The 13,962-nt window shown below is 40.9% G+C and overlaps 1 protein-coding gene across 5 annotated transcripts in view; it reads right to left on the bottom strand.

The window, feature by feature from the left end:
- The window catches only part of ELAVL4 (ELAV like RNA binding protein 4), a 73,678-nt gene that overhangs the window by 37,951 nt on the left and 21,765 nt on the right, over positions 1–13,962 (bottom strand). For all 5 annotated transcript variants that reach the window (XM_042873997.1, XM_042873995.1, XM_042873998.1 and 2 more), the window contains exon 2: positions 2,634–2,874. In XM_042873997.1, the coding sequence (XP_042729931.1) occupies positions 2,634–2,874 (241 nt within the window). The remainder of the gene's footprint in view (positions 1–2,633; positions 2,875–13,962) is intronic.

The following is a 13,962-nucleotide window of genomic DNA, read 5'->3' as shown; positions in this document are numbered from 1 at the left end:
AGAATTTCATTGGTTCACGCAAAAATATTCAGTCTAACCTCAGAAATATGTTGAAGACTTTATAACACGGTTTCTCCAGACTAGCTACTTAACATGATTTGGTCTGTGACCTTTTCCATGCCTCTAAAGAAATATTTTAACATTTGTTTACCAGCATGCATTTAGCTGAGATTTAAGATAAAGTTCTGAACAAACAATGAAAAATTCAAAAGCAGACAAACCCAAACTAATTGTTTCAGACCTTCACGAGCTCAGCACAAGTAGCTTAAGAATTTAATATTTCTTCTACAGTACAGCTTCACTGTCAAATAAATCTACAGCGACTTTTAATATGGAAACGCAGCAGAAACCCCCTGGGAAGTCAGTTACTCCTTAACAGCCTACTGCTTTAGCAACCCTGAATTAATACAAGGGTGAAAATCGCATCCTGAAGTGTAGTGATGCTGTATCATCACAGGTCTCGAACCTGATCAGATTAGATTGTTTTCACAAATTAACAGCCCAGGCTTTACAGGACAATCCTGGTGGCTTTTTTCCTACCCGAATTTCATTTGGTTAATTTCTACTTGCATCACATTTTAAAACATGGAGGCTCTTACAACACACAGGGATGGTGTCCAGAAAGCATATATATATGTATATATTTTTTTTAAATTAAAAGGAATATTTGCTATGAAGTTACTGACTTTAACTCTTAATAAACTTTTTAAAGAAAAAATATAGGTAAAAAGCTACCCAAGAATATGTCAGTGAGATCACATCACCAATTTTCTCACATCTTCAAATACGGAGACAAAAGCCTGGAGATGAAATATAACAAGCAGATGAAGTAACAGCTCTCCTTACAAAGGCTGCCAATTCTCTACAAAAACAACACAATATCTACAGTTCTGAGATTCTGTTTCAAGGAAATCCCCATCAATGAAGAATACAGGAGGCAAAAAAGTTACTAAAATACAAGACCTGCCACAACCAAAATTCAAGCGAGGCACACTTGTAGATGAGAGTCAGTAATTCACTTGGGTCTCCAGTAACTCAAGTAGCTTGCAGTTCTCTTTCCCAGACTGAAAAGAAAAAATACCTGGGGCCAAAGCTTGTTTGGTAGTAGGAATCAAGCGTCGTATTGGGACAGACAGGCACGTAAAAGCAGAGAACCTGAGCTCTCAGCATGGACAATTTTTGGAAAGGAGAGTATGAGCAAACTGTTTTTAAGTTGAAAAAGAAGGAGAATAAATAAAAGAAGTCAACTTGATTTTTCAATCTGTTTTTTCCATACCCTGAAGCTGTGCCCTAATCAGAAAATATATTGAAATAGATACATCATGGTCAACGTGCAAACAGAAAGCTCTGCTGGACTACACTTCTGAGGACTTGAGCTGCCCTGGGGCTACTGCCATTTATTATGTGCCTTGAGTTAAACAAGAACATTGCTGTATGTCAGGAAGTAAATAAAGAAGAAACATTGCATGTTTAGAAGCACTAAGCAGATAACCCTAATGCTGCCAATAAAACAGCTGCCAGGCTGTTATAGATGTAGGTATGAAGACTTGTCTTTTCAATTCCTCATTTTGACAGTGCCTCTTTCCAGATGATGCACACTCAAACTGCCAAGAGCACATACTTGAGAAGGGACTGCTCCTGTGCTAGAACCCTTTCCTTCCCAAGTCTGCTGCACTTGGTGCTAAACATAACACTGGTGACATGCTGATCAGCAGAGATGTTTCAGCTCTTCACCACCTACAGTGCAAGTAGACACAACCTATAAAACTAACCTATAAAGCAAACTACATGATGTCACTGCTCACCCTGCTGCTGTTCTGTCCATCAGTGAATTTCTGGTTGTGGCAGCAAGGATGCAGAGTAAGTGAAGTGCATCAGCACCTACCTACACCTTCTTTAGCAGAAGAGGAGACACCACTGTCTTCCATGAGGTAAGATCTGTAATTGGAAGCTTTCCTTGTTCTGAAGGCACCAATCAACGGGTGCTACCACACAAAGAGGTCACTGCAAACTATGGTGTTTTAGGGAACAACGTTCATTAACCAATGAACATTGACAATTAAACAATGAACGTTGACAAATGTTCAAATGAGAACTGGAGCAGTAGCTCCTAACTACACACCACTGCTGCTCCAGGAAGCTAGAGATAAGGGGCTGCGATGGACACAACCACTGTTGCTCTGAAATGTTAACGTGCAGAAGTTTGATGAAGGTATTATGAAGTCCATAAGAAAGCCAGAGTTATAAATTGTTGGTTGGCTCAAGCAATTCAGATGCATTTGTATAACTGAGTCAACATTAATCAGGAAAAACAGAAGAATGATGAGGAAAGCCATGTCATCATCTGAGCTCTGCTGCAAGAAGCTGCCTAGGAAGAATTAAACGCATGCACACTGGTAGTGTCTGCCCCACTCCCCAAAGCTGTACGTGAGCTGAAGAACAAGGGTTCACCTGTAAATCTACAGCCAGTACACAAAACTGAAAACTAAAGGTTTGAAGGTTTTAAAGGTCAGAAGAAGCTTGCCATAGTACCTGCAGCATTTCTAAGCACTTGCAATATGAGCACTGAGGTTTTGCTGACCTTAAGTGTAAACAGACCCTGATGTACAGGAAAGCAACACTGAAGAGCTTACCTGTGATTTTGTCTCTCACGAGCTTGCAGGATTCTATTTCACCAATGCTCCCAAAGAGACTCCTGAATTCCTCCTGGGTCATGTTCTGGGGTAAATAGTTGACTATGAGGTTGGTTTTGCTGTCATCTGTGGCAGCCCCCGTCTGCATGGGGGAAGGGCAGTTTCTACTGTTGCTGGAGGGTCCATTGGTTGTATTGGAAGTAGGGCCATTCGACACCTGAGGCTCCATGGTGCTAATTATCTAAATTAAAAAAAAAAAAAAAAGAAAAAGAAGAAACCTTAAGTTTCATAGATATAACTGCTGTTTTTAAAAGATACTTACAAACGAATGAGTAGGTAGCATTCACGGCCAATTTAGATACTTCAACAAAAGAAGCCGGCTTGATTCCTCTGTTATTGTTGCAAAGTAGGTCATGCTAGTCTTTGGCTGTGAGCATACACTAAGATGCAGTTTAAAAAAATCCTTTTTAGTTAATGCAAAGCTGATTTCTGCTTTCATCACACAGCCATTTTCACAAATGTATATTTAAACCACATAAATTTAATTATAATTTAAGGTAATAATCATAATTAAAATTATAGTTCCATTAAATCAGATGAAATAAGTGTATGGCTCTATACGAAAAGGTAAAATATTTTACCTATTTAATAACTGTATCACAAAGTGCAATGACAACAACATTAACCAAGCACATACGGGCTGTCTTTAGTTAATAAAGGCACTGTGTCCCAAGACATACCAGTTACTGGTTCCAGGGATGACCTATATTCTCCAGTTATATTTTCACTAACGAACTGACGCCTCTTTAAATAATAAAGCCCTGGATCTGCAATCTTCAGAGATACAAAGGTCTTCAGATAAGCTACTGGAAAGGTTTAATCAGATAAAGCTTATTCAGCACAGAATGGTATTTTAACAAGTGGTTCTAACTTGAAACATGAAACTCGTTTTTCACCAAGACTTCTCCAAAGTGCCACGTAAGAAGCTATTTTGCTCACACAGACAGGCAACAATGTCCCTGCTGTCACAAGTGTGCCCAACCATGTGGGCACAGCTGCCTGCATGCCCCTCCACCTGCAAGATACACACTAGAGAAGGCAGTCTGCAGCAGAGCTATACAGACAAGGATGAAAACAAACCTGGGTGCTTCAAGGATCTGCAGGGACCTGCTGTGCCCGTGTCTGGGGCAGGACAGAGCGAGCAGGAGCCATGGGAAGCTGCACCACAGGAAGGGCATGGAGGAGAGCTACCAGCACTGAGCCTCATGCTCATTTCATCCTGTAATTATTATAATTACTCATGACTTAATTAGCTTTCTTTTTTGAAACCAGGGAGGTATGTATTGCGACAAATTAGGCTTGTAGTTGGGTGAGAGGGGGGCACCAGAACAGACAAGTATGATCTAAAATTAACTGTACCAAGGTGCTTAAGTCTCTAATTAGCTTAAGTTCTGGTCAGCACTTTTTGTTTTTACATTGATACACGTGTCTTTATTTAAAGCTACATTTATTAAATAATCCTTCGTTTTCATCAATGGAAACAAGTTTTAAATTACTACTGATTTTGATTACTGGACTCCAGAATACATTACGCGGTTTGACCATTTCCAAATAAAAGGAAACCTTGCTACATTATGCTTAAACAGCAAGGCCTTCAGCCACAAAGCAGAACAGCTCCAAAGAAGTGCCAACCTTGGGGCAGCCAGCAGCCTCAGAGCCCCACTGCCCGCTTCGGCAGCCACGCGCGCCCAAACCCCGACACCTCGGGTGAGGCAGCACCCAGCCATACGTTCAGCACTGCAGACCTTCTGCTTACCCAGAATTGGCCATACTCTCTTCCCCAATCCGATTTCCGACACGTATTTACTCACACACACACTAAGTGCTTCAGATACCACTAAATCTGTTTAGCTCAGATGTCCAGCTGGAAGATAATCTTTTGATCTCTACATCTCTAGCCTTACAGCGGGTTCTTGCTCCAATCCTAAGCTTTGCTAATAACCCGCTACCCATGCAGGCTCCTGCCATCCTGAAGATAATATACCAAGCTCAGCAAGCTTATATTATTCATATGCACACACACACCATATAAGTCTCATTAAAGTAAAATCCAGTTGGGGTTTTCCTGCTGTTCCCCCCCCAGGAGCTGAGGAGAACACAGGCCATCTCAGGCAGGAGAAGGCCTGGTCCTGCCCCACCAAGCAAAACCTGACAGCCAGGGTCAGTCAGAAGGTGGCAGTGACACAGACATGGCTAACAGCAGCTCTAAGTCATCCCACTGTATCCTTTCCAACACAAAAGCCACCAGACACACTGCAGTTTTAGGTACTGGCCCTGGCCCTCTGAAGCCAAGAGGAGCACTTCTTGCGGCTCCAGCTGCAGCAGAAGCTGGCCTTCAGCACAGCGTGCTGACAGAGCTATGTCACCTATTATTAGCAGCAGCAACAAAAGCTATGTACAGTTTCCCACGATAAACAGAAACCTCAATCTCTTCAAAAAAATCTACTCAAAATTTGAAGCTAGCTGTGTCCTACTTCTGCATTTCGCAAACTCCTTTTAGCTGCCTCTTAAGCATGCTTACCTTCTACTCTATGCAGTAAATACAGTTTAAGGTATTTAACAAATACAGAACATTGGGAGTAACCTAGGCTGCTCAGTGAAGTCTGTTCTTGAACAAATACACTTCCTCATGTAGCATCTCCAAATATCTCAGCATAAGCCAGTGCGACCCCAGGCACCAGGGCTTCCTCCTGGCTGCTCTTAGCTCCAGTCAATCTCCAGATCAGTCATTTTACACATATGTACTGATTCATATCATTAGTAAAAACTTAGGAAATTAACACTAACAAGAAACATAAATCCCAGTCCTCCTTTTCAATACTGTCCTCAGCCCTGCAAATCAATGAGAACACTGATAGCAGCTGACTTCACATCAAGAAGCTGCCAGCACACTGTTCTTTGAATACATGTAGTTCCTCCTCATGTAAAGTTTCAGCATACCATTCACTTTGTCCACAACATGAAGACTGCAACTTTGAATTCAATACTTATACCGCAATATGAATATTTTTCAAGATGATGCTACAGTTTCCTCAGCAAATAGTTCATTCTATGTTGTAATTACTGCTGATAACATTAATTAATATTAGTACTTTTTATAAAATCATGAAGTATGAAAGGAGGTTATGAATTTATCTTTAGCTCATGAAGGGCTCACCTGGATATCAATAAAATAAGTGTGGAAAACCCACCAGCGACTGCATACAAAGATTTTTTTGCAATATAAATATACTGTAATTCCTTAAAGATCAGTTATACCTCCTTACACATTACTTCAATCTAGCAACATCTTTGTTGTTCTGCAGCCCTTCTCTAACCTACTTTAGCTGGAATCTCACTAATATAACCACCATGTGCTAACGTGCCCGTGCTACTGGTACAGAATCACAGCTTTTTGCTCCCTTCTCACTCCTCTTCTATATGCAGATGAACAATAACTGAAGAAAAAGTAAACTGCAGTTACTATTTTTAGCATTAGTAATTTAAGCACCAATACTTTGAGTGCTACGTGTTTGTAATGTTCAAAACCAAAATTTCTGCGATTGCAATTGTGGTGTTTTGTTTTTTTTTTTAAGTTAAAAAAGGCAACTCGTACCTCAAATTCTAGGTACATTTCAGACTGCTGCTTATAAGAATTGCTTCTTGGTGCACTACTTTTCCTCAGGATGGCAATGCATCAGCCAGGCACCAGGTATTTTGGTTTGACAGATTTCACAAAGGAAAGCTTTGCTGCTCAAGAATTCAGCATCAGCCCTGCCTGCATTCTGCAATACACTGCTTACCAAAAGTCTTAGTATAACCCCTGCTACAAAATATCAGCAGCAAATACACAGTACAGCAATCCCTATGTTCCAAACCACACCTCAGAAATACTTACCGTATCTTCTTACACATTTTCTCCAATTAATTCAATTAATTTAGTGCTGTTGAATTATTAGTGCCAACAATAATGCAAAGAGTACCTGTATGTATAAACAAAGTGATTACAAACCTTAAACAAGCCACAATGACTGACATTTATCTTCAGCTGCTGTTACAGTAAGTGTGTAACATGCATCTATCATTACAAAGCACAGTTAATGAATCATTTAGAAAACTACCCACAGACTGAATTAACACAGGCTTATCTTCCTATTGCATGCATAAACAATAGCCAATGGCTTCATAAATGTAAATATACATGTTTTATATTTACAAGATTTGCTCTCAGTAGACTGAAAGAGATCTGTCTGTTGGACTGAAAGACTGTCACAAGCACACACTGCGAGGAGTGTGTGCTCAGCAAATTATTTAACACTCATTCTTGTTATTCAAGTTACATAAGCTCTGCTGCCCATTTTCCACAATAAAGAGAAATTTTAGATGTCGAAAAAAAAACAGAGCAGCAATTAACAATCTCAAAAATAAGCATATGCGCAAGCACTGAAGTGTTTTAAACATACCACAACCTCTCCCTTAAGAGACTGAACAAAATCCTAAGGACTCTAAAGGATTCGTGTGGACAGCTCCATTGTGAGGACTCAGAAGTCAAAAATGTTATCTATGAATAATAAACTGTTCACAGCACCTAAATGCCAAGAAAAACGATGGTAAATTACACCTCATGAAGAATTCATGAGGTCTAATTTTATTTTATTTCTAACTGTTCATTAATGAACAAACTCAGAACATTCTCTCAAAAAAATTTAAATAATGCAAAGCTCTTACTTCATCTAAAAAAGCTCTTTAATTAGCATTGCAAGTTGTTTGCTTTTACACGGGAAAACAAATGGTGCCATGGCAGAGGTCCCACAGCCATCTCCTGAATAAGATGACAAAAGGAAAAACAAACAGAACCTCTCAAACAAAACAGAGTCACAGTAGTTTTCTTTCTATAGAAAGAAACAGGTTTTTAAACTCCCAGCTTCTCTCTTCCTGTGAAAGCAAAGAAGTCAGCATGGCACACCAGCCTGGTCCCACAAGAACCTTCCTGCAGGTTGAAAAGCCCATTTTGCAGGAGCTGCCTGAGCAGCCCAGCCACAGGCTTTCCATCAGCCCCCACCAACAGGAACTGCCATGCCAAAGCCAGAGGGTCCCTCACAGGCACTGAAACAAGGAGCTTTAAGATCTGGCCTCCCTCAGCCTTCACCAGCACCGTACGGCCCTACTCCAATCTCATGCTGCTCCTTCTACTCACTTCACTGGCATTAAGCACAGCTCTACATTTTGACTAAATTCTGCTGGATCATAAAAATCAGGACAAATCTTGTCTTCCTCTCACTGGAATGTTTAAAAACAATAAGCCAGAGCTCCAGCAGCACGGGTAACAGGCACACCTCTTCCACACACTCTCACAAGTGCCCTTCCCCTCCCTTCCAGAGGAAGGGATACTTGATGTCTTAAAAACAGATTTGGTCAAAGACTCAGCTGAAGATGAGCAGTCACTGCTGAGGGTGGCAAGGCCTCAGTCTTCTTACTGATGCGTTTCAGAACGCACTGTACTCAAGTTGAAATGGTGTCCAAACATTTTCACCATGTTCACATTTACCAGGTGCCACAAGAGCGCACAGCTGATCCCAGTGGAGAAGACAAATGCATTCACTTTAGTAGACTACTTCTGTTTAAACAAGAAAGTTATTTTCATAGCTCAGCTTGCCTTGATCTAGTTTGTTACAGGCTGTTGTGTGACAGTGCCAAAACAAAACAGCCTGCCCCCAAATCGCAGCACAATGAATGTAAAGTTTATTGGCAACATGACTTATCACAGTAATGCCTGAAGGACAGAACTGATATTAGCATCAAGTTATGCCAGATACTGTCAGGGTAAGGACTGTTGCTGCACCAACACAATGAAAAAGTTTATTTTTATTTCAGATTTTGCAGAAGGGGCAAAGCAAAATAAACCAAAAGGAAAGTATCTTAGCAGACTGCTGTAGACACATGGAAAGCTGTGACAGCTCTAGAAGCTCTAACTGTATCTTCAAACCCAGCCTAGTCATAGGGTTACCTTTCCTTACAAAACTGGTAAAAGGCAAAACAGCAACTCATGATTTATCTGCACCTCACCAAGCGGTAATAAATGCTTTCTGCTCCCACAGAGTATGGGATTTACAGGTTACATTTGACTTCAATGACAAAAAAAGATCGGGTGGAAAAAAAAAAGGCAAAACACTCAAGTAAGTTGGATCCATTTCAACATCAAGGTCTGACTAGAGGAAGCCCTCCTCAGAGCTACGTGTCCAATAACCACACAACAAATAGTAACAAATGCACTATATCAAAAACTTCACCTGGTTTCTTATCCTCATTGCAGGTACTCTGAGGTTGAGAAACAGGACTGGGAAGCACTACAGTTAGGGTCCTGTAGTTCAGCACTCCTCAAACCAACAGGAAGCATGCTGAACTGGAGAGCAAGCACAGGCAACCACCCCAGACACAGCGATTTCTGGGAAGCAGAATAAAGCAAGCACTTGTGAAAGGACACCGTCAGAAAGAGAGCATGGAAACAACTTCATCATACGCATTACCTAAATCCACAGTAACTGTGGTTCTTTATGAACTTCTAGCAGGCCTGATTTCCATCATGGCAAGCAGCTCCTTTGCTTTAAGATGCCTATGAAGAAATTACATATCTTGGAAAATTCAGCACAGTTCGGTTCTATTCTTCAGTGCTCTCCAAGCACCAAGCAAAGGCCTACAGCAATATGCCAAACAGCCATGGAGTGCCCAAGCAGCTGGACTTCATCATTTTAAGTCTCTCCTGCCTGAAACATTCTATCAGCATGAGGGATAGGAAGAACTAAGGTAACAGGCAGCATCAGGGAAGTTACCTACTACCCCTGCATGAGGTTAACTCTTGCAAAAGAAAACTGACATCTAGGAAATCAACCAGTTATACTTTAGAGTCATTTCACTAGAATTTGCTTGTAATCATTTCTGACATTGAACTTCATTTACATATGAAGATATAAGAGAATTCAGCCTTGATTTCACAGTATTCAATCACAGCTCTGGAATGCAGCATCAAAGGAAGCAATCAGAAAACACCAGGAGAGGAAAGTGGATGCATTTTGGGTCAGCTTGATAAGTTCTACAACCAGCTCAGCTTAGAATACTTTATAGTTCCTTGCGTGCCACACATCACAGCCCTGAACATGGTCATGGCAAGGACAGGACATGGCATGGACCTGTGTGCCAGAACAGGGCCACCACTGTTCCTGCCCACTGTGCCTCTAGGGCAGCCTCTGCCAAGAGGCCCAAACATTTCTGAAACCCAAGCAGAGGAAGCATGGTCAGACACTGCCTTTAGAAAGAACATGGTTTCAATCATCCTGCTGCCTCTGCTGAACTCCTATTGGACAGCTCCATTCCTAAAAATCTCACAAGGGTTTACTTTATTTATTTAATCAAGCTGTACTGCTCCTTATTCCCTCCTGGCCTTTTCAGAAATCAGGATCTACTACTTGTTCTTTCAAGATGCATATGAAGGCAGAAGGAGTTTGAAAAACAAACAATTTCAGCAGAAAGATGACATATTTCTCTGATTGATGCTCCAAGCCAAAATCTGATGAAAGCATCTTCTTTTTCACAACAGATCGCATTTTATTAGACTGATGCCACAAAGGCAGGAAAGAAGTCTCCCACTAGCTGCTTCATCAGACTTGAAAAGATGGAGACTAGGAAAACCGTATTTAAAGATCTGCCTCTGCAGGGTGATAAAACTGGAAAACAGTGAGTATGATGCAAACCCTGAATTCTGGCAAGGTTTGCAAAAGCCCGGATACTTAGTACTAATAACACAAGAGAATGCTAGGGTCAGACAACTGAAACAGCTCTTAAGTGTAAAGAAAACAACCCAAGAATACAAATATCCACACAAATTTAAATGTACTTAATCTTTCTATAGTTTTAGTGACTTTCTGAACTCTATTCTTAGCTCAGTTTCGTTTCCTAGCCGCTGCCTACCTTATTGACTACATTACTGTGTTACATATTACTAACCTATGTTAGAATTATATTACTGATGTGAGAATACCTACGTCCCACCACGCAGTTATGCAGATTTCCACAGCTATGCATTGTTAATGCAATAAGCAGAGAGCTGCAAGTTTTCATTTGCTGTAGAGCTGTCACAATTCCACCTTTTTTCCCTTTAAATAATACCCGGAATTATTTGAAACCCAGAAATTTAGGTAGTGAGAACTGCACTACAAGCCATACTGTAAAACCACTACGGGATCAAGATGGCAAAAGCCTGAAGTCTACTTACCAGCAGTTAAAGCAAAGGCAGGCCAAAGCAGGCTCTCCCTGAAGCCCAGGGACATCCAACTCCCCACCTCTGTTATTACTACTGAAGTCCTAGAAGCAAAAGCTATGATTTTCAAAAGCCTCTACATGATTTCAGGTTCATTAATGTTCACTGCAATAAGATTTCTGCTTCTAAGCCATTTGTTCTCTTTAGAAAGTACTGCCAGTATGTTTTCCAGGCAAGCGAAGATTATGTAGGAGTTTATAGCTTAGCAAAACACACCACAACCAATGTATTTCAGGCTCTGTCCTCAACAGGACCTTAATGAAGACACACTGGTAAATGCAATTCAGAAGCACTAATGAACAGGTGGACATCTTGACTGCTGGCAATAACACCTCTATAGATATTACAGCTCACGAGTTCAAGAGATATACCCCCAGACCAGACATGGGAACACTGGAATTTCCATTTTACTCATTAGAGATGTTAGCTTACTGCTGAGTAACAGCACTTTACCCTGTCCAGTCTTCAACTGAATTAGACTAGTAATAACAAACATTCAAAGCATTTCTGTAATTAACCTCTAATTCTACTGCCCTGTAACACACCATTATTACTTCCAGGAATACTGTCACAAAAAATAGGGGTCCTTGCTTCTGCAAGGTGCTATGGTAGACAAAGTTCAAGTGAATTACCCTGGAGTAATGACCACATAAGAAAGCAATGGGCACAAACACAAAATTTAATTCCTGGCGGTATAAGTGATAAGAACTGATCTTCTGGGATACAGAAGAGCTGCTCAGTCTGATGCTATCACAGGTGAAGCATCCACAAAACTGCTTACACAAAGTTAAGCAAAGCAATGTATGGGACAAATACCTCAATAATATAGAAAGATCTCACACAGAAAGAACACCTATGATGAGATCAAGGACCATTACCCACAAATTAACAGTGTGCTATTCAACTCATGAAGGACAAAATACCAAGCACACGTGCGTCTATCACAGGTCCAGCTAAAAGATCCTACCAGCTTATCCCTGACAAACTTCAGTAGTGTCTACACTAAAGAAAGGAAACAGGCCCCAGGCCAAGCCAAACATCTTCCTTATTCAAATTACTAGGATGCTTCCTGAAGTTGCTAAATAAACTCATTAACTACATTCTTATTCAAATAAATGAACATACCCTGAACATTCAAATATCTTTTGAAACTCCTGGTAAGGAGTGAGTCTGTGGATAAAGTAACCCTAGTTAAAATACAAAAACCACTTCTGCCAGGTGCAGATGCACGAAGACAACAGGTCCCAGGCCACCTGCAGAGCCCAACCTCAAACCCTGTGCACTGTGTTTTGCTTAGATGACAATAGGCAACCATTAAGAAAGTGAAAACATTAGCGATTATTAGGCAGAACTGTCCTAAAAACCCAAACACAGACAAACAGCTTACAAAGGTACTTAAAGAACTGAAGGAAGAAGAAAAGAAATAATGATAATACCTTTTCTGTTGAATAGCCTTTCCTTCCAATCCTCAGCGTCTAGACTCAAAGCTTCTTTAGAGCTGGATCCAATCCATCAGTGTTTCACCTCAAACAAGAACTCTGTCATTGTCTCGAGGTGACCTTGGGTCATTAAAGCTAAAAAAAGTCCTCTAAGCATCTCTGGTTGCTGGGGCATTCAGCCTAGTCACTCTGGGGTGGGAAGATCTTCCTGCAGCAGCCACCAGGACCACATATGGCTGTAAAGCTCCTTGATAGCCAAAGATCATCATGTAAATGCTTGTGTTTTGTTTTTTTTTTTTCCCCTCTAAGTAGCAAGGACTAATCATGGAAATTAAACTCAGTTTCTATCCCAGTGAGCATCTACATTTATGAACACTTCTTTCAGTAGCTGAGTAATGACAAGCAGAGACAATAAAAAAGGAGTCTAAAAATACACTCCTCTTTTTCCTGGATTAGTGTGTCTACAGTTAAATATAAACTGTGCTCTATAAATTATCAAACACAATGTCAAATTCTGAAGCGTACTCCGGAATCTCTCACAGAGCACACGGAACAGAAAATGATAATTTTGTTCTGGCCCACTTAGTCTGGAGAACAATACGCTACCGTGCTGGATCACCGAGGGCCTTCCATCCCTGGTCACATTGAAAATGGCCACAATCACCACAGCAGTTGCGTACTGCATTTTTTAGGGCCCTCTGCATCAAGTGAAGAGATTAATTCCCTGAACAGCTGCTCTTACAGGAAGGAAATCAAACGGCAATATTGCCACAGAATAGCTGGCACATGCATATTAGGAAGAATTTCCAGCGTTCACGCTTTCTGCTAAAAATGAACTTCCCCCTACTCATCTACTGCCAGTATCTTCATTTGGAACAAAGATATGCAGGGAACGCTATTAGAACTGTTTTTATTTAAGGAATATTTGTTTATATGCATTATTACTTCTACAGCACTGTGACAGTGCCTTCTGCTTTGCAGGAATGAAAGGGACAAGCGTGCCCACAAGCCTCAGCCTCTTCCAGAAGCACACAGTAGAAGAAGCCACTGGCCACCATTAGAATACCGAGGTCTACCAGCAGGAGAAGGTGAATCCAAGGACAGCAACTTAGTGCTGCACTTACCTTTTCATTAAGTACCCCCAAATCTCTGATTCCAAGCGAATAAGGTGCTAACAACTCACCACAAAGTAGTGGCTTAAGCACGGGTTAATTTGTATCGTGTAACATGGAACTGCATAAAACTAGGGGAGGCCACACTGCAGCTCCTGAGGGCTGAGGAAAGGCCTGGCCTCCTCCCCACCTACCAGCATTTGACTCTCACCAGAAGGCCTCTAATATTTTGCCCAATTCACCACAAGCTCTCAAACCTGAACTACTATGAACAGGTCAACATCCACGCATCATAACAAACATTTAGAATTTAACTGAACTGCAAAGTCTTCAATAATGCTTACCTTAACAATAACAACCTTTCAAGTCACAAATACCAGTTTTCCTTCAACAACAGTAGAAAAACACAGACTTACAGCAACTGC

Source organism: Lagopus leucura, unplaced genomic scaffold (assembly GCF_019238085.1).
Source record: "Lagopus leucura isolate 7727_CA_CO unplaced genomic scaffold, USGS_WTPT01 Super-Scaffold_100009, whole genome shotgun sequence".
NCBI classification, from domain to species: domain Eukaryota; kingdom Metazoa; phylum Chordata; class Aves; order Galliformes; family Phasianidae; genus Lagopus; species Lagopus leucura.
This window is presented reverse-complemented; position numbering and strand designations above follow the sequence as displayed.